The sequence below is a fragment of the Pteropus vampyrus genome, unplaced genomic scaffold (assembly GCF_000151845.1).
Source record: "Pteropus vampyrus isolate Shadow unplaced genomic scaffold, Pvam_2.0 Scaffold50, whole genome shotgun sequence".
Lineage (NCBI taxonomy): Eukaryota > Metazoa > Chordata > Mammalia > Chiroptera > Pteropodidae > Pteropus > Pteropus vampyrus.
In genome coordinates, this window is record NW_011888831.1 from 5,906,289 (window position 1) to 5,926,081 (window position 19,793).

The following is a 19,793-nucleotide window of genomic DNA, read 5'->3' on the forward strand; positions in this document are numbered from 1 at the left end:
CTGGGTATAGAAATCAAAATCATGTACCACACTCTTATTCTGGTCACAATCTGTGTACCTACTCTACTCAAACTAGTTTTATAGCAGCCCAAGAACTCTTAACTACTGTAGGATGTTTAAATCTTGACCTCTTATTGTGGGTTTGTCTATTTCTTCTTTGAATTCTGTCAGTTTTTGCTTCATGTAGTTCTGTTGTTAAGTAAATAAACATTTAGGATTGCTATATCCTCTTGCATTGAGCCCTATACCATAAGGAAATGACCCCTTTTTTTTCTGTATAAAATCTTCATATTTATTCCATAAAAATGGTACCCATCTCCTATCATCGGAAGTTTATTCTCAAGTAAAAAAAAAAAAAAAACAGGATTGCAATGCCATTATCTTGAATTCATGACTTCCCTTCAAATGTGATTAATAAACGTAATGCTACTAATGATTTGTCCAGATGCCAAAATAATGTCTAACATGTTCTCCAAACACTCTTCTGTAAAATAATTCTTTCTCTGGAATTGAAGAAATGACTCTATTTTTCTTAGCTACTTTATCTGCTATTAACATAACCAGCTTTGATTGTTAGCATAGTATATGTGTCCTCTTACTGTGATAGCCTGCTGAAATGTGAAAGGGTTAAAGGATAATTAAAACCTGAAACTGGACAAAGGAAGTCTATACCTTAGGCCTAGTTTCTGGAACCCCTAACTACATTTTGTTAATCATAAAACTTGTAACGATGAGCTCAGACGCTAACTGCCAATTTTAGCCTGTGTAACCCTGCTTGCTTGCGTGGCATGAAAAATAATCAATTGTATATAAACTGAAAATTACTGTTTGGCCCATGAGAATACTGGCTATTGCCCATGGGAACATAGGCAATCACCCATAGGAACATAACATTCTAACAACAAGCTTTCTGCTTCTGTACTCCCCGCTTGCACACCTGACCAGTGGGTTGACAGGTAGTGAATAGGAGAGAAATAGACCTTTGTGTTTAAGATAGAATGAAGAATGGGATTTAGGGCTTAAAAACCTTGTATCTTGGCATTTCAGGGCTGCTTCTTTGTACAGGACAGCCACCGGCTAATAAACAGACTTTGAGAGCATACTTGGTTTGGTCTATTCTATACAGGCCACAACATTACTTTTAACCTATATTAATCTATTTGTGTCTATATTCAAAGTGCACCTCTTGTTGATAGCATGCAGTTGGGTCTTGCTTTCTTATCCAGTCTGTCAATTGTTTCCTTTTAATTCGGGTGTTTGGAACACTTTTCATTAAAGTGATTATTAGTATTGTCAGCATAAGAAACATCCAAACGCATAGAGAATTTTTATGAGTTTATTTCAGCCAAAATGACAATGGCTAGGAAGCAAAATCTCAACGGATTGAGAAAATGCTCCAGAGAATGGCAGTTTTGTAGTTTATTTAATATGTTAGAATAAAAGGAGGAGACAAGAGTCACGTGAAATCCATTGGTGGTAGATTAAGGGGGCAGGAGAAAGCAAAATGGGAGCGAGATCTCTGAGATTGGATAAAAAGTAAAATGGAGAGCTACATACTTTTACATTGATGTGCTGTTAATAACGTTTACAGCACACAGAGATGGTATGTGGGAAACAACAAGGAGGGGTTTGCTCTGGTTGTGCCCTTAAGTGTCTAGAAAGCAGATTACTTTGACATTTCAAAGGTATGTTATCTTAGATGCAAAAAGACAATAGGCTCACTTAAGGTAAAGATTAACCTTTGTCAAGGAAGCTACAGACCTAGGACATAACTACCCTCCATAACTCATTTTTAGTTAGGAATTTTTATGTTCAGACCATCTTGTATGGTTACTTTAGGTTTCTGAGTTTGTAAAGCCTGCCATGCAGGCCTCCCCTGAGCTTGGCAAGTTTAATTTGTGGCCCCTTTTTTCATCTACAGTATGGTTGCAAATTGTTTTCTATTTTCCCCATCTACTCTCCTCCCAAACGCGTTTTTTAGCACTTTTCTGGATTATTTTTTATGATTCAGTTTAAAATTTTTATGATTTAACCTCATTATTGGCTTCTTAGCTACACTTCTTAGCTTACTATTTTTAAGGTGTTGCATTAGGGATTCCTGTACATATCTTTGACTTATCACAGTCTACCTTCAAGTAAGAGTATACTACTTTATATATAGTATAAAAACACAAAAGTATACAATACTTCCATTTTCCCTCTTTTGGACTTTGTGCTATTATTGTCACTCATTTACTTCTACCTATGTTATAAATACACAGTAAATTATTTTTGCTTTAAATAATTATATTTCAAGAATATTTTAAATAAGAAAAAAATTATGTTTACCCACATATTTACCTTTTCCAGTGTCTCCATATTTTTGTGTAGATCCAGATTTCTATCTAGTATAATCATCTTTTTAAAACTCTTATTAAGATGTAATTCACATATCATGTAACTCACTCATTTAAAGTGTACAATGCATCGGTTTTGAGTATATTCAGAGAGTTGTACTACCATCACCAGAATCAATTTTAGAATATTTTCAATATCCACCCCAAACCGTGTACCCATTGAGCACTTCTATTTTCTCCTAACCCCTCCACCCCCAAACCAAGCAACCACTAATCTACTTCTGTCTCTATGGACTTGGAATTCTATCAGTTTTTGCTCCACATATTTTGAAACTCAACATTAGGTGTATAGAGATTTGAGATTATTATGTCTTAATTAATTGACCCCTTTTTCATTATGAAATGACCTTCTTTATCATGGTACTATTCTTTGCTCTGAAATCTACTTCTCGTGATGTCGTTATAGTCACTTCAGCCACTCCAAATATTTTCTTTTGACAGTAACTCTAGAGAAAGCAAAAAGATGTTCAGAAAGGAAAATAATTATAATTTACTACATGAGTAAGCCCTAGATAGCATACATATTCATCATAATGCAAACAGTGAATATTGATCTATTCTAATCTAAATTACAGTGTAATTATATTGGGAAGAATAGAGGGATAGGAAATGGATGTGTGTGTGTGTGTGTGTGTGTGTGTGTGTGTGTGGACACACATGCTGAAATAGGAGTTTTGTGGGTCATAGGTCTCTGTGGCAGCTACTAAGTTCTGCCCTTGTAGTGTGAAAGTAGTCATAGACAATATGGGCATGGCTTTTCCAATAAAACTTTATCGTAACAGGCAACTGGCCAGATTTAGCCTGTGGGATGTTGATTAACTCCTGAGCTAAAAGAACTGAAAGTAGTTGACTTAGAAGCAAGGGAAATAGGGGTGAGGTGGGACTGGGAAATGCTCTGGTCTTAACAGACCTTGTACAACAGGGTGACTCTTTATGAGCACGTGTTACTTTGTTTAAAATAAAGAATCAATAAAAGGTATAAATAAAGGCCCCTGCCAGAGCTGTCTGCCTCTTGCCTAAAGAGACTGGGGAATTAGTTACACAAAGTTATAGCTCAATACCCTATATAAATGCAAGTTTTTGAATTGGAATATTGAACTGTAGTCTCCCACTGCCCTTGTGAGATTTTCCAAAAGTTAGAAGGCTGATTTCTCAGATGCAGTGTTGCAGAGTTCGAGTTCTTCGATCTCTCGGCAGGGTCTGCAGAAATGGTTGTATCTACAGTAGTGAATCAGAAACACAGAGAAGGCTTCTAACATTTTGAACCCAAGTTTGGGAACACTGCTCCTGTTGCTATTTATAGTTTGATTTGTCCATGGTTTGGGTACTTTTATATTAGGCCTTTTCACAAATTGGTCTCCCTTTGACAAGGGGCCAACCCCAATTTAAGCAGCTGGGGCTGGAGAGTCAGGGTCACATGGAACAAAATATAGGCACCTAGAGGTGCCTCACTAGTTGCAAGACAGTCTGAGCTCAGCCAATAGATTGAGGACAGGTAAAATATGGTTAATGACTAGGCATTGGAACACCCACTAAGGGTAATTATCATCCCTAAAGACAAAGAAATAGGCAATATTTAATTGATCTTGTCTGTTGAGAGTGGTCCATATAAGATCATATAGGGGAGAGTTAATGATGATGTGGGGTGAGGTTAGGTGGAAGTAGCATTGCATAAAACCTTACATGAGCAGAATGAAAAGTCCCTAAATTACCTGCAAAGGGTCTTCTGAGTTAGTGGATTTGGAATGTCTGTGGGAGGTAAGGGCAGCTGGTTGTTTGATCATGTCACAAGAGACCACATATTGTATGATTCCATTTATATAAAATAGGCAAATCCATAGAGAAAGCAAGATTAGCTGTTGCCTAGGGCTGCGGTGGGGGAAAATGGGGAGTGACTGCTAATGGGTATGGGATTTCTTATGGTGGTGATAAAATGTTCTAACATTGATTGTTGTAATGGTTGCACAATTCTGTGAATATTCTAAAAACCACTAAATTATACACATTAAGTAGGTGAATTGTATAGTATGTGAGTTATATATTTCATTAAAGCTGTTAAAAGAGCCAAAAGGAGCTTTTCTGAGATTCCAATATTGTTGTATTGAAACCTTATGTTGTTCTTGGACCATGGAAAGCTGTAAATTATAAAGGGAAGTCTGGATGGTCTACACCATACGGTGTCATTGTTACCTAAAAGCTATGGAGAGTCAATAAAAAATTCAACTAATCAAGGCTAAGCTCCTGAAGTATATGTAAATATAAGTAAATAAATAAATCTATTGGGTCAAATAGATTTAAATATAAATCTATATCTAAATTTTTGTGAAGTATAAGTAATATCTCCTTCACTAAAAAAGTAAGCTCCTGGTATTAAGGGATAATATTTTATTTAAATGATGGTTAAATATATTCAACCAATCTTCCTTGTTGTTTGTTAAACTTTCAAGTAGTTTCCAAAAGACATAACATGGTATTAGCCTGGTAAAGGTTAGAAAGTTTTAGTGAGATGCGTGGGGTGCTGGCATGGGCAGTAAACCAGAAATTAGGACACATAGGTGCTAGGTCCACCCTGCCTCTGACTAGCTGTTGTTATCTAGGTAACTCACTCACTCTTTGAGACTGTTTCCTCATTTATAAAATGGGGATAATAATATTAAGACTGCTTACTTACAGGTTATTGGGAGCATCAAATGAGCTAGTATGTGAAAATATCTCAAACAAGTTAAAGCACCACACAAATGTGTTATATTTGTTATCATTAACCTAAATGCCATTTGGTTAACTTAACTCCCATGATATTGGTTAAAAATGAGCATTCTGCAAAAATTTCCCCTCCTTGCTGCCTAAAATGCCATTTGTATTCACAGTGAACTCTTTAGAAGCTTGTTCTGAACCTATCAGGATATGTGGATATCAGTTTAATATCTTCAAGAACATTATTCCTAGAAATGTTGCTGCAAATGCCCTGAAACAGGCTTATAGGTTAAAGCTGGGCATACGATCATCCAAGAGATGAGGACTGGTAATAACACTGCCATCTTATCAGAAAAGGTTAAAAAGGGACCTCCAACCTCAAATTATAAGATGCTTGGAACACATCACATTTTGCCAACCAAATAAAGAAAATGTAGTTTAATTTCCCAAAATTTTTATTAAAAATGAACTGTATCATCAGATATTTTATTTCAAAGATGAAATCTCACAACAGCAGTAAAGTTTGCTCCAATAACAAGCTTTAAATAAATGTAAATTCTTTTTTGCAGTTCTTGAACTCGAGTGGTTTTTATTATAAAGACAGGTGTTTTCTTTTTTCCATGAGTCACGGACAAACATTTTCCCACAAAATTTCTATTCATTGAGATAACTTTTAAGTTGTTAAGGTAAGTGATGGGGGTAGGGAAATAAAAAGAGAGAAGAGGTGCTGCTCATACAAGTCTTTGAAAAATTAGAAAAACAATTCCCAGTCTATTTCTTAAAATCTTTATTATTTGGTACTTTTTTGATGTAAAAACTGCTATTTTCCCCCTAAATCTTTAGTCTTTACTTTGTACCTTAAAAGATTAAAATAACTCTACCCAATTAACCATAGTAGTTACATGGTAGATACAAAGGTAAAACCAAAAGGAAATTTTAAAATATATTCTATAACATACATTTGGTTATGGCTACCACAACTGGATATTTTTTAAATCAAATTTCTCCTTAGGTAGCACTTTTGGTTTTCGAAAGTGCTGAGGTCAGTGTCCAGGAGATAAATATGTCTATGTGTCACTCCTTCCAATTGAAAATATTTTATAGTTAAGAATACCAAACATGACAAAAACATCCTAAATACAGTACCAATTCTATTAGCATTTATCGAGCAAGCTTCTACCTGGCATTTTTGCATACACACAGGAGTCAGTCTTGGAGGGCAATGGGGGTGTAATAGCACTATTTAGTTTTTTGTTTAACTGCATGAGAGCTAAACAGATGTGTGACCAGTGGTATAGGTACTCGATGACAATGTTACCAAATTTCCATACTTCGATTCGAGAATGACCTGCACCAAGACAAAAAAAGTTAGTGTGGATAGTTTTGATCTCTTATTATTAAAATTTAAGTTCCAGTATTATGACGAAAGTTCATTAGTTATGTTTTGAGTCAAAAGGATGACAGAATCTTGTTTAAATATGTAATTATAGGAAAATGGATAAATTTTGGTATATTCATCTAATGGACTACTATACAGCATTTAACAAAACTACAGCTACCTATATCATGTAGATAAATCTCAAAGACATTGAGCACAAAAAATTATAGAGTAATATATTCTTTGGGTACAATTAAAAAACAGTTTTAAAACTTGTAAAATAATATTATATTGTTTATGGACTCATAACCATGTAGTAAAAGAAATCATTCATGAAACTGATAAACACCAAATTCATAGAAGCATTATCTCTAGGGAGGAAGAAAAGAGAATAGGATCAGGGAGGGGTAGAAAGTTTGAACTGTTCCTAAAATATTTTATTTCTTTAAAAAAGTCTGACTCAAACATGCATAATGCAAAGGTTGGATATAGAATGTGGCTCCATAATGACTACACAGGTGTTAGTCTCTAACTTTATGTTTGGAATATTTCCTAATATAAAATCATTTTTAAATATATAATCACTGCACGCCATTATGTTTCATTTGCAAACTATTGAACTGCCGTTTATAAAAGTTACACTTTCCAGGAGTCAATGACTATTTTCGGATAGAATGGTCCAGTGGAAAGAGAATATACTTCTGGAGTTGAACAGATCTGGATTCCGATCTTGACTCTACCCCAACTAGTCTTCTGACCTTGAGCAGGTCACTTAGTTGCTCTGAGCCTGTTTCTTCTTCCATAAAACAGAGATAATACTGCAGATTTGTTATGAGGATTAATGAGAAAAGATATGCAAAAATCTGTCACAGAGTAGCTACTCAAAAAATTAATTACTGTCCTTCTTTCAAGTGTCTCCCACCCTCAGGTCTATGTTTTATTCAATTTTGTTAATTCTAGTGTCTAACACAGTACCTAACCCAATAAATGTTTGCTGATTAGAGTTGAATAAACCATATATGATACTTATAATTGAATAAGAGGAATTAAATGTCGTCTTCTATCCATAACTCATTAATAACAATGACAATCATTTATGGGTATCTATTAGAATGACAAAACAGAACATATCTTATTTCTCTATCTTCTATCAACATGAGGGAACAGGTTCCCTGAATTAGATTTAGCTTTGTATGGTTTTGAAGATATCACTATGATAAAAGGTACAATACGGGATAGGAAAAGCACATAAAATGTGGAAAATACAAGTCTCAATTCTTCAGGCCTACTTTAAAACATGCGGACACAATGGTCTAAAATTCTTTTGAGTGCGTGCATGCGCGCACACACACAGGCACTCTTTTTTTCTAATTGTAAGTGTTCAATAAACGTTGAAATATTAAATTATGTCCTAAATTAGGTTTTTTAAATGCTAAAAGTTCAGATTATAGCTCAGTAATATTAGTAACAATTATAAATAAAAACAAAAGCAAATGCTGGTCATGAGAGTATATTAAAAACACCTGATTTATTTTAAGTTATGGGCAATACTAGACCAATCAACATATATACTTAAAATATTGAGATGCTTTTGTTATAATTGATCTCCTTTGTATTTATTAACTTCCTGGTACCTTTACAAGGTAATGTTATAGGCTGCAAAGATTACTCTGATTATCTTAATGTTCGATGTCATGAATCTAAATTAAAGTGCACCCTAGAATACTCCTAAAACTGGTTCTGATTTTCTGAGATATAACAGCTCTGCTACGCCGCACAGTTTTTATTCTGCCCTTCCTAAATCCCCATTAAGAGCTCTGTTCCCCCGCCGCCTGCCACAGTGTTCTTATCTGACATCCAAATGAACAGACCCCTATCTGCAACCATTATTAAGCTAGTCAGCCATCTCCATGGTGATTCAAGGACACAAGGATGAGTGAGGTCGCTCCCTTTAACAAGCTCCTGTTGCTTATTTCCTGTCTTATTGTTACCAGGGACATAAGCTCCGAACCTGTCTGGGCCATCGTTGCTGTTTTCGTGCCCTTTCCAATGAGAGATGGATGCGTTAAACAACTGGCTCTAATGATTCCTCTAATGAAGCCTCCTTTGCTATTGGGTTCCCATTGACAATGGTTGAGCGCTACTGTCCTCTTGTGGTGGATAGGTGCCAGTTCTTTGCAGCTTGGTGGACGACAAAGCCCTCTGGCATAGATTTTGTAATTCTTTCAAACAGATACACTATAATTTTTTTCTTTTCTAACCATAAGAAATAATGCTTTTTTGCTTTGCCCTGATAAGGATTATAGTAAATTATCTGAATACATCTGAGCTAAAATAATTGCTGAGTCAACTTTTGAATCTGTTTATAAACCTATTACTTTAGAAATATTTTATGGTATTTTTGTAAGTTCCAGTTTAATCAAACTTTTAATTACATAGGGAATTCATTTTGCTGAAAACATTGGGACACTATAAGATATTTCTAATTAAAACTCCATTCTGGATCTCTGCTTTAACACTGGGTTAATTTAAATCCTTTAGGAATTATAGACAATTGGAAAGATGAGCAAAGCAAAAAAGAATGAAGTGCTTAAGCTTTAAGTCCAAAAGTTAAAGTGTAACTGCTCCTTTCAACTAACAACTAACCCAAGATCAGCAGTATTTCCTGAAAGTTCCTCTCCTTATCATTAGTTCTCTTAGTTTTAGTTCTTTTATTTCTATTGTTTCACATACCCTCTGTCATCCCTTAATATTACTGCCACATGCAATGAGCTGAAGTTCTATGCAACATATACTTAAACGGGTATGTGTGTGCAAATTTCAGTTTTTATGTGGGCAGGAGAACTCATATTTGCCATGGTAGTCGAACATTTAATATGTCACTGTTAATTTAATGTGGTCCCAAATGTGGAAAGTTCAGCTTCCAGCTTATCAGGAAAGAATCAACATTAAATGAGAAGGTAAAAATTTTTTCTCGAGTTATCAAAGCTTGGATGGAAGTTTGCTTCAGGCTGAACATTGAGTTCTTGCAAGTATATTAGTTTCATTCCTATTGTAATCATAATTTCTATATAATATCACACTTGTTGGCTTTTTAAAATGACGTAGCTATAAAACAAATTATGTATGAATTTTATTCAATGCAATTTATCTTTACGAAAATTCATACCTTTATGCAGTGGCCTCTAAGCCCTTTGATCATGTACCTCTATCACTAATAAATGTTGAGCATGATCCCCATATATGTATGTTTATTTATAAATTATTTTAAAACACTTTCTAAAAAATAGATATTAGACATTGATGGGAAAAATTATTACAAATAAAAGTCTCACAATATTTTTCTTGTATTCTGATGGTATAGGAGTACCGGTTATTTGTGCCTTTTGTTTGCTTCTGTTTGTTTGGAGCTTACTGGGGGAAACCCATATACAGGTGTCTCAATATTCAATAGACACACTGATACTCCCCATTTTCACTCTGTTACTCTCCTTCTCAACTGTGTATGATATCCCCCAGCCTAGAGATGTTCTATGTTACCTTCTCCAAGGAATAAATTTCTAGGATTGGGAGCTGAAGTTGCCCAGTGGTGTGAGGTAGAGAAGATGAGATACAGAGACCAAAACACTAAAACAGAGAGAATGAGGAGAAACCGCAGGGAGAAGAAAACTTCAAAAAATAATTATCATTAATACCCTCAGAGAGAGAAGATGTTGAATCCCTGAAACATAACAAGATGTTGCAGAAAGCAAATATTTAAAGAATAACAACAATAAATCTATCAGACATTAAAATATGCAGAAACAAAAATTCAATAGAATTAGAAGGTTGATAGAATGTCTCAGAAAGTGAAACAAAAAGATAAAAAGATGGAAAATCAGAAAATATAGATTTTGGAGACCGAATATAGGAGATCCAACATCTAAATAATAGGAGTTCCAAAAAGAGAACACAGTAAAGAAATGCCAGGGCAACCATTAACCTCCAGGTCACTTCTGTGTAAATGACAACAAAGCATCTATCATGGATGAATGCACTCTGTGAGCACACAGTTTGGTGAGCAGAAAAAGATGTGTGAAGAAAGAGATGCCCCTTCTCCAGGTAGATGTAGCCTTAATCTAAATAAAGTACACAATTTAGTGAATGAAATCCTGATTAGATTTCAGCTCCCATCCACCTTCTCAGCAGGGCATCTTTGTGCAGTGCACAACTTAACACAGCCATAAGCAGCAACCTGAAGCCATGGAGGAAATCATTAAGGACTTAAGGACCTGAGTTTCACAGTTGAAAAGCCCCACTGAGTGTTCAAATCAATGGATGAAAATAGACCCATAAAGAGGCATATCATTATGAAATTTCACAATCTTGGGTATAAAGGACAGCTTCTGGAGAGAAAACAAAATAAAAAAAAGAAAAGATTCAGACTTCTCAGTAGCAATTTTGGCCCTTCCCAAGTTTCTTCTGATAATGGAGCCATTTCTTCAAGAAGTTAAAGTTTCCATATGACCTAGTATTCCACTCCTAATTTTATGTCAATGAGAACTGAAAACATATGCTTACACAAAAACTTGTAAACAAATGTTCATAGCATCATTTATAATAACCAAAAAGTAGAAACAACCTATATATGTCCATCAGCAGATAAATGCATAAATAAAACGTGACATATACATACAATACACTACTATTCAGCCATAAAAAAGCAATGAAATACTAATCATCCTAAAACAGAGATAAACCTTGAAACATTATGCTAAGTGAAAGAAGCCAGATATAAAGTCCACCTATTGTATGATTCTGTTTATATGAAATGTCCAGAATAGGCAAATCTATAGAAACAGAAAGTAGATTAGTGGTTGCCAGTAGCTAGGTGGGGATGGGCAAGGGAGAGTGACTGCTAATGGGTACTGAGTTTCTTTTGGAGTGATGAAAATGTTCTAACATTAGATAGTGGTGATGGTGGCACAACCTGGTATATATACTAAAAAGTACTGAATGGTAGGTACACTTTAAAATGGTGAAATTTGTGGTATGCGCATTATATTTCAATTTCTAAAAAAAAAAAAAAAAAGGTAGGGAATATCTTCAAAATTATAGTACCTAACAAACTACAAATCAAATGTGAGTTTGAATAAAACCATTTTCAGACATGGGAACTTTTAAAAAATTTACCATTCTTGCACTCTTACTCAGAAAACTACTAGAGATATCTACTTCAAAACATGGGAGTAGACCAAGAAAGAATGAACCAAGAGAATAGCAAAGTCCTATGATAGTGGCAAAATAAATTTCAGAAAGGCAGTTGTGTAGCAGATCTGCAGTAGGGGAGGACTCCAGATAAAAAGAAAATTAAGATTTCTAGAAATAATGGCTTCAAGAATAAAAAGAAATTGGAACTTTAAAAATTACCTAATAGAACTGACCTTTTGAGAAATTATATGAAGAGACAAATGGAAGGAGTGGGAATTATCAAGAGTACAAAGAAAACTAAGCAATTTTTAAAATAAAGGGCAATTTACTTCATGAAAAACTAAAAGTGAAAAAAGGAGCAATCAAAATATGCTACAACACTCAACTGTGGATAATATTTGCATAAACAAAATTATGTGAACATTAGGTTTTAATTTAGTCCCCAACTGTAATATAGCTACATTAGGAGGATGGGGTAAAAGAATGGTAATGTAACAGAACCGAACTTTCATCTATAATGAGGAAATCACTTGACAAGGTTTTAAATAATCAGAAGATAGCAATATTGCATATTATTAGAAATAAAGAAATGTACAAATACCAGAAAAGCAGTTAAGAGTCAAAAAGAATTGCCTCTAGTGAGGGGAACTTGAGAGAGTGAGGAGAGAGAAGAGGGATGGGCTAATGACTTTTGTTAGCAGGCATTTAGTTCTAATAGATCTTTTAAAGTACTTTAATAAAAATATAATTTTAACAATCCTTTTGGATGAAAGATGGTTTTAACATCACTAAAATGAAAAAAAAAAAACAACACATGAGTGTCAAGAGAACTTGAAAAATATGCTTACCTTAAATTGAAAAATGTTCTCATTAAACTGATTTTGAAAAGCTTTTATCAGATATAAAAGCAGCAGTGATATATTACTTAGACAAATAAAATCATTTTTAGTTATTTTTCTTAATTCAAATAACTACTGTTGAAAACTTCAAAATTTAACACCAAAAGATATGATAAGAAACAAAAAGGAAATTGCTGATTTGATTTTTTTTTCTTTCCTCCACCCCCCACCTTCCATGACTTGGACCAAAAATAGAGTCTGCTTGCATGGGAAATGGTCAAGCATCCAAGCCCCAGGTCTTTAACAAACTCCCAATAGTCTCATGAACAGTGTGTGAATGAATACTTGTCTAATATCTTAACTAAAAGGGCCCTTAAGAGGTTCTTGCCAGGAAAAAGGGAATCTATTCTAAAACTGAATGGACTTTTTCCTTCTCTAGAGCCTGAAATCTATGAACATCTCATAAATGGCACACTCTAGGCTCCCTGTTAAACCCAGTTTAACTGTGATAGTTACTCTTTTACTACAAGTAGGAATCAACAACCCTGGAAGGGATTACCACCCAAGAATACTAGGTCTAAAAAGTTGGTAGAGAACTGTTACCGAATCCAAGCCAATGGCAGTATACAAAGGGTATACCGCGTCCTTGGTATCTTGTTGTTCATTTCACTCTGACTCATAAGAGCCCAGCACATCCTTACAGTTGCAGATTCAGTTCATTGCTGTACTTATATTTGTTATTTCTGGACAGCTGGTAGAATCTTGTGAAAGTTTCTTGTCTGATCTTCAGCCACGTAGTGGGAAGTGAAGGAAAGAGTCTTGTTCCACTTTCAGAATGGAGAGGGACAGAGAACAGCACTTGGTAGAGCCATCATGGTGGCAGTAGCAATTAGGAAAAGATCTCCTGGAAGGTGAATCTTGAGGACAAGCGTTAATCAGTTGTGAGTCCAGCATTCCTTCCCCTCAGTGGTGGGCCATCTCCCTCCATTGTCATCCTTGGAGAATCACGATGGCAATCATCTTTACAAATAATAGCACTGAGGCTCTTGCTGCTTTGGCAGAGGAAGAGTCCTGGGACTCTTGCAGGAAAAGTGGAGGGTCTAGGGAACACCTGCTGAGACCAGTATCTGTGGACATATAGACCCTGGGCTTTTGGTATGGGAAGGAAGTACAGCCATTTGACAGAAATACAGGTTCTAGACTACAAAATGATTCTGGTCACATTTTAATGGAAGACAGCTCTTTTTGCCTCGAGGTCTAAGAACATTTCCTGGTACACAACATCTGTTCAAACCTCCTAGGAGGGGGACATGGGACAGGTATGGGGCACCCTACAGAAAAGTCAGGCAAGGCTGACAGCAGAGGTCCAAAGTGGAGTGGGGAGAAAAGATCCTTGAGAAGGTGGTCAGGTCATGGGTCTCCAAGTAGAAGAGGCCAACTACTGGGAGTACTTTAGGCAGAAGGTAGCGGGCAATTGATGTGCTACTGTAGGTACAGCTGTCTGGGAGTGGTCACTGGAGTCACTGGGTCCCTTACAGGGAAGTATGTCAGCAATATTCATATGCTATGGCATAGCCTTGGTAAGCCAAGCCTGCTGAACAAAGTGGCTCCCTCATAGGTGACTGCCTCACTCTAAAGGTGACACAGCTGCCTAGAATGCTGCCAGAATATAAAATACCCCTTTCTAGAAATACAAATCAAAATCACAATGAGATATCATGTCACACCTGTTAGAATGGCTGTGATCAAAAAGACAGGTGTTAATGAGGATGTGAAAAAATTACAAGTGTTGGCAAGAATGTGGAAAAACGAGAATGCTTGTGCACTGTTGGTGGGAATGTAAATTGGAACAGCCACTATGGAAAACAGTATGGAGGTTCCTCAAAACATTAGAAATAGAACTACCATATGATCTAGCAATTCCACTTTTGCATATATATCTGAAGGAAATGAAATTGCCATCTTGAAGAGATAGTTGCACCCCCTTGTTCATTGCAGCATTACAATAACCAAGACATGGAAACAACCTAAGTGTCCATTGACAGATGAATGGATAAAGAAAATAAATGTAGTACATATATATAATGGAATATTATTCCACCATAAAAAAGAAGGAAATCGTGCCATTGCAACAACATGGATGGACTTTGAGGGCATTATGCTAAGTGAAATAAATCAATCAGACAGAGAAAGACAAATACTATATGACCTCACTTATATATGGAATCTAAAAAAACCAACTCATAGAAACAGCGAACAGATTGGTAGTTGTCAGAGGCAGGAGTTGGAGGGTGGAGAAAATGGGTGAAACCGGTCAAAAGGTACAACTTCTAGTTATAGCATAAATAAATTCTAGGAGTGTAACGTACAGCCTTGTGACTATAGTTAACAATATTGTATTGTTTATTTGAAAGTTGCTAAAACAGTAGATCTCACTAGTTCTCATCACAAGAAAAAAAATTGTAACTATGTGTGGTGATGGATGTTAACTAAACCTATTGTGATGATTATTTCACAGTATATACATATATCAAATCTTTATGTTGTATACCTTAAACTAACACAATTTTATATGTTGTTATTGCAATAAAATTGGGAAAAAATAAAATGTACCTTTTCTGAACATTAAAAAAATACTTCTTTTCAGAACTAGGATGAAGTGGAGTAAAAATTGGCAGCAGAAGCCCTAAGAAAGTGCGGGCATATCATCAGCCCTAATTCTATTTTCTTGGCAAAATTGTTAGTTTGGAAGGCTTGGTGGATTAGAAGCTATGCTAACTTGCATTCCCTCCCCATTCTGGGCAGAACCTACAGATACTATTGGTAGCATTTCATACTGGCTGGAGTCACTGAGTAGGGGCCTTACTTAATGCTACTAAAAGGCTCAGATAAACTTATAGCAACAGATTGCAATGCTGGAAGACTCCTCTCTTTCTGGCACAAAGGAAAATGTGCCTTAAAGAGTTCCCGTCTTTCTCCAAATGAGAACCTTAGAATTTCCTGATATGACTGCGTCTGAAGGAGAGAGGGTTGGTATCTGGGTAGCTGATGAACTGTCTTGATTGTTGCAGAGGCTGTGATAATGCTAAAGACATAGTGGTGGTGGTGGTAGGGGAGTCTAGGGGATATTGGTTTCTGGCTGAATCTAGTTTTGTTAACTGCAGTTGGTATTCTTGCCACCTAAGAACACTGTTGGGAAAGAGAAAGTGGTAGGGAGCAGTGGAGATCAAGGGTGCTCAGGAATCAGCACAGATGAAAGGGGAGGCAAGCAGAGGAAACAAATCTGCATGTTTTCTGTATATGACAACAAGAGATAAATCTGATAAGCAAATCAAAAGTGGAGCCTGAAGAGATTTCTTTGAAGCATTGGTACAATACCACAGATGCCTTTGTCTGGAGATGGGCTTATTAAGGGGAGCATCAGTCTAAGAGGACACAAGTGACCCTGACAGCAGAGTCTGGATCTAGGCCAAGAGGCTGGCAGATTGGGTGGGGACCAAAGTGGATAGGGGCTCAGGAAAAACGTCAGTTCAACAAACTGGTTATACATGGAGGGTGGTGAATACTGGGGCTCATGATGGGGACTAACTCTATTCCAAAAGGAAGAGCAGCAATGAGGCATTGACATAGAAAACACTTCTTCAGGATTTTCAAGTCTTCAGTGAACAGTAAAGTATAGAGCAAGTATATGCAAGTATATAGTGAACAAGTAGTTATTTTCATTGTTGCTGTTATTGTTTCCCTTGAATCACTTCCTTAGAAGTGATACCTGTAATACCTATGAATCCAGAGGCTCCCATGAATCAGCCCAGAGTGATGAGGCTACAGTAGAAGCCATTCCAAATAAGAATTCTAATCTTTACTCACATCACTCATAGTCCACATTAACTCATGTTAACTTTTATTTGAATCTCATGTTCTCTCTTATTCTCTAGCACTCCTAAACTTATGGAACTATCTAGCCTTCCTAGGCAAGGAGATCTCTCTCATCCATGCACACTGGCTCGCTGTTATGTGCTTCCCCTGTACTACATGCATCCACTGCCACAGACACCTTGAGGAGTGTGGTGTCTTCCTCTGGGTTGCCTTTTCCTTCCTCTTGTCTGAGGGTCTCTGGTTTTGAGCCTCATGGATCATTTTATATCACATAAGTCCAGAAACCCTTCTGACTTGGTCTAGAGTCTCCACAGAGAGTAAGAGAGGGATGAGGAGAGGGACAGGTTTAGTGAGAAATTTCTACAGAGCCATTTTCCCAATTAATAATTAGTTTTTCATAAATAACAAAAAAGAAACAAACTTTAATATTTATTCCTTACTGCTCCATTCACATAAACAACCTGAGGTCTCTGGGATAATACGCACCTGTGGAGGAATGTGTGCTTGTATATGTATATTTACTCTCATATGTGGCTAATTTTCTGTGGCCAAAGAGCTCATCACCTTCTCCAATCTGGGAGCCTCACTGCTATCAATTCCTGCTGATTTTCCTCCTCCAAAAAGCCTACATTATTTGTCTATAAAGACTCATAATCTAATATTTTCTTTGATTCTTCATTGAAACTAAAGATAATAATAGTCCTTTTATTTAATGCTCTTGTTTCTTATCCTCACTGGAGCCCCTATTCACTTTTGTTTTTTAATGAATAATGCACATGTAATTAATAAGTGGAACATAAACGTGCTTCTGAATTCTCACATGTGTGGCATAGGAAGTCACTTTGGGGAATGCAGTAGATTGTATATAGGGTCCCTCCTTTTAAAAGGCTATAACCAGAACTATTTTTTTTCCTAATTGATGAATTGATGAGCCACTTGCTTTACTCAAGTATCTCTGAATTGCAACTGCTTTTTATTGCTGTTAGTATATATTTAGAACATAATTCAGTGAAAATTTACCTCCAATATATTCACCAATGAGCTTTAAATTAAGTCCCACATGCTCAGCAGTTGGATCAAAGGAACAAATTTTCTCGACTAAGCGTCTGTTAACGTACTGTGAACAAAAAACAAAAGTTATGAAATCATCGGCAAGTGAAACTACAGTACCCAATTCACCAGTTTACATAATTTTATTTATATAAATTTGAAAACAGGCAAAACCAATTTAAAGTGTTAGAAGTCAGACTTCTGGTCACCCTTGGGGTAAGTGTGTGGGGCTGGGGAGGGCAGTAGGAGAGGGTACAAAGGAAGGCTTTTTGGATACTACTAACGATGTTTCTTGATCTAGGTGCTGGTTATAAATGTTCATTGTGTAAAATTTATTGCATTTGGACACTCATGATTCATATAATTATGATTTATATACCTAAACTTGTGTGGGTTATTTTTAATAAAAAAAAGAGTACTTATAAAAAAAACAACTTACCACTGTTTCTGGTCCAGATGGTAAAATAGGAAATGCTGTGCTCACCTCCTCCCACAACCACATTAGAATTACAAATAATTACAGAATTACAACAAAATTACAGACCAACCATCATTTAGAGTCACCTTAAGTCTAGCTGAAGTCCTATAACTAAGGATATATAGAAAAAGCTAAATTGAGACTGATAGAAGGAACAAAGATGAAGAACAAGCTGGTCCTACACCCACACGCAGCACTTACAAATAGAGAGGGATATCTCAGCTGCAGAGTTCCCCACTGAGGAGCAAGCAGTGCCAGCTCTATACCAGGATCCCCAGCCCAGTGTTCCAGGGCCAGGAAGAGAAGTCTCCATAACTTTTGGCTGAGGTTATGGCTGAGTGAGATAGACGGAAGATGGAGTCCCAGGCATTCCTCTTAAAGGGCCTGCACATGAACTTACTTAATGACGGACTCACTTGCTCTGAGCTCCAGCACTGGGGCAGCAGCTTGAAAGGTACCAGGGACATACCATAAGAACTGAATTGTCTGGTTTCAGGGTAAGAGTTGGAAGGGCAGCTTCTTCTCAAACAAAAGTGCTGGCAGAAGTCATTGTTCCTTTGTTGAGCCCTCCCTTCATCCAGGTTGAAGACATAGATGGATGCCATATCTGAGTCTCCATCAATCTGGCTAATACCATTTGGCCTACTCAAGTGATTCCCTGAGAGCCCGCCCCACCCAACTTGTGGGCATACCCAAGCTGCTTCCAATGGCTTTTCTATACAAACAGCCTGTCTTGGCTCATACTGTGGACTTTACTAAAATCTCTTAAAGATTCACAAACCCCAAACATGCAGCAGCTGGTCTCAACATGCCCTGTACCTCTTTCTAAGCAGCTCTAAGCCCAGCACAAGTGGCAATCATCTGTAGATCACTTTGTAGCTCATCCAAATGGCCCCAGGCAGGGCACAAGCAGCAGTTGACCTTGGCCTACACAAGAGCCCCTCCTGAGAGGCCCCAGAACCAACACCTCTGGTGGCCAGCTTCAGACTACACTAGAGCACCACCCAACAACCTCCACAAGACACACTCCCAAAGGGTAGACTGGGCAGGCACCAGAGCCCTGCTATAGTGAATCCTGCTCCATAGGGTCAGCCCCTGCACAACAGCTCCTCCGCTGTAGATGTGGCCAGTCCTCACAATCAATCATCCTGAGGGTCAATCCCTCCCATTGACATGCAAATAGCAACCAAGGCTCAACTGCAACAGGAGGACACACACAACTCACACAAGGAACACACCTGGAGCATCTGGTTCAGGTGACCAGGGACACCGTATCACTGGTCCCCACAGGATACCTGCCATTTATGACCACTCTATCAAGACCCGAAGACATAGCAGCTCTACCTAATAAAAACACAGGGAGGCAGCCAAAATGAGGAGAAAAAGAAACATATCCTAAATAAGAGAACAGAGCAAAGCTCCAGAAAAAGAACCAAACAAAATGGAGACAAGCAATCTACCAGATGCAGAATTCGAAACATTGGTTATAAGGGTGCTCAATGATCTCAGTGGGAACTTCAACAAAGAGATAGGAAACCTAACAATCAAGATAGGAAACATAAAAAGAACCAGTCAGAAGTGAAGAATGCAATAGCTAAAATGAAGAATAAATACATTAGAGGGAATCAACAGTAGATGAGATGAAGCAGAGAACCGAATCAGTGATTTGGACAATAAGGTAGCAGAAAACACCCAATCAGAACAGCAAAAAAAAAAAATCCCTCCCCCCTAAAAATGAGGATACTTTAAGGGGTCTATGGGACAACATCAAGCCTACCAACATTTGCATCATGGGGGTACCAGAGGGAGAAGAAAGAGAGCAAGGAACTGAATACTTATTTGAAGAAACAGTGACATAAAACATTCCTAACCTGGAGAAGGAAATTGACATA

At 36.9% G+C, this 19,793-nt stretch overlaps 1 protein-coding gene across 1 annotated transcript in view; it reads right to left on the reverse strand.

The window, feature by feature from the left end:
* Positions 1 to 6,244: 6,244 nt before the first annotated feature.
* Positions 6,245 to 19,793, reverse strand: part of EFCAB5 (EF-hand calcium binding domain 5) — a 119,723-nt gene continuing 106,174 nt past the window's right edge. The window contains exons 25-26 of the mRNA XM_023530372.1: positions 17,394 to 17,490; positions 6,245 to 6,438 (exon numbers count right to left, since the gene is read on the reverse strand). Coding sequence (XP_023386140.1) covers positions 6,245 to 6,438; positions 17,394 to 17,490 — 291 coding nt within the window. The remainder of the gene's footprint in view (positions 6,439 to 17,393; positions 17,491 to 19,793) is intronic.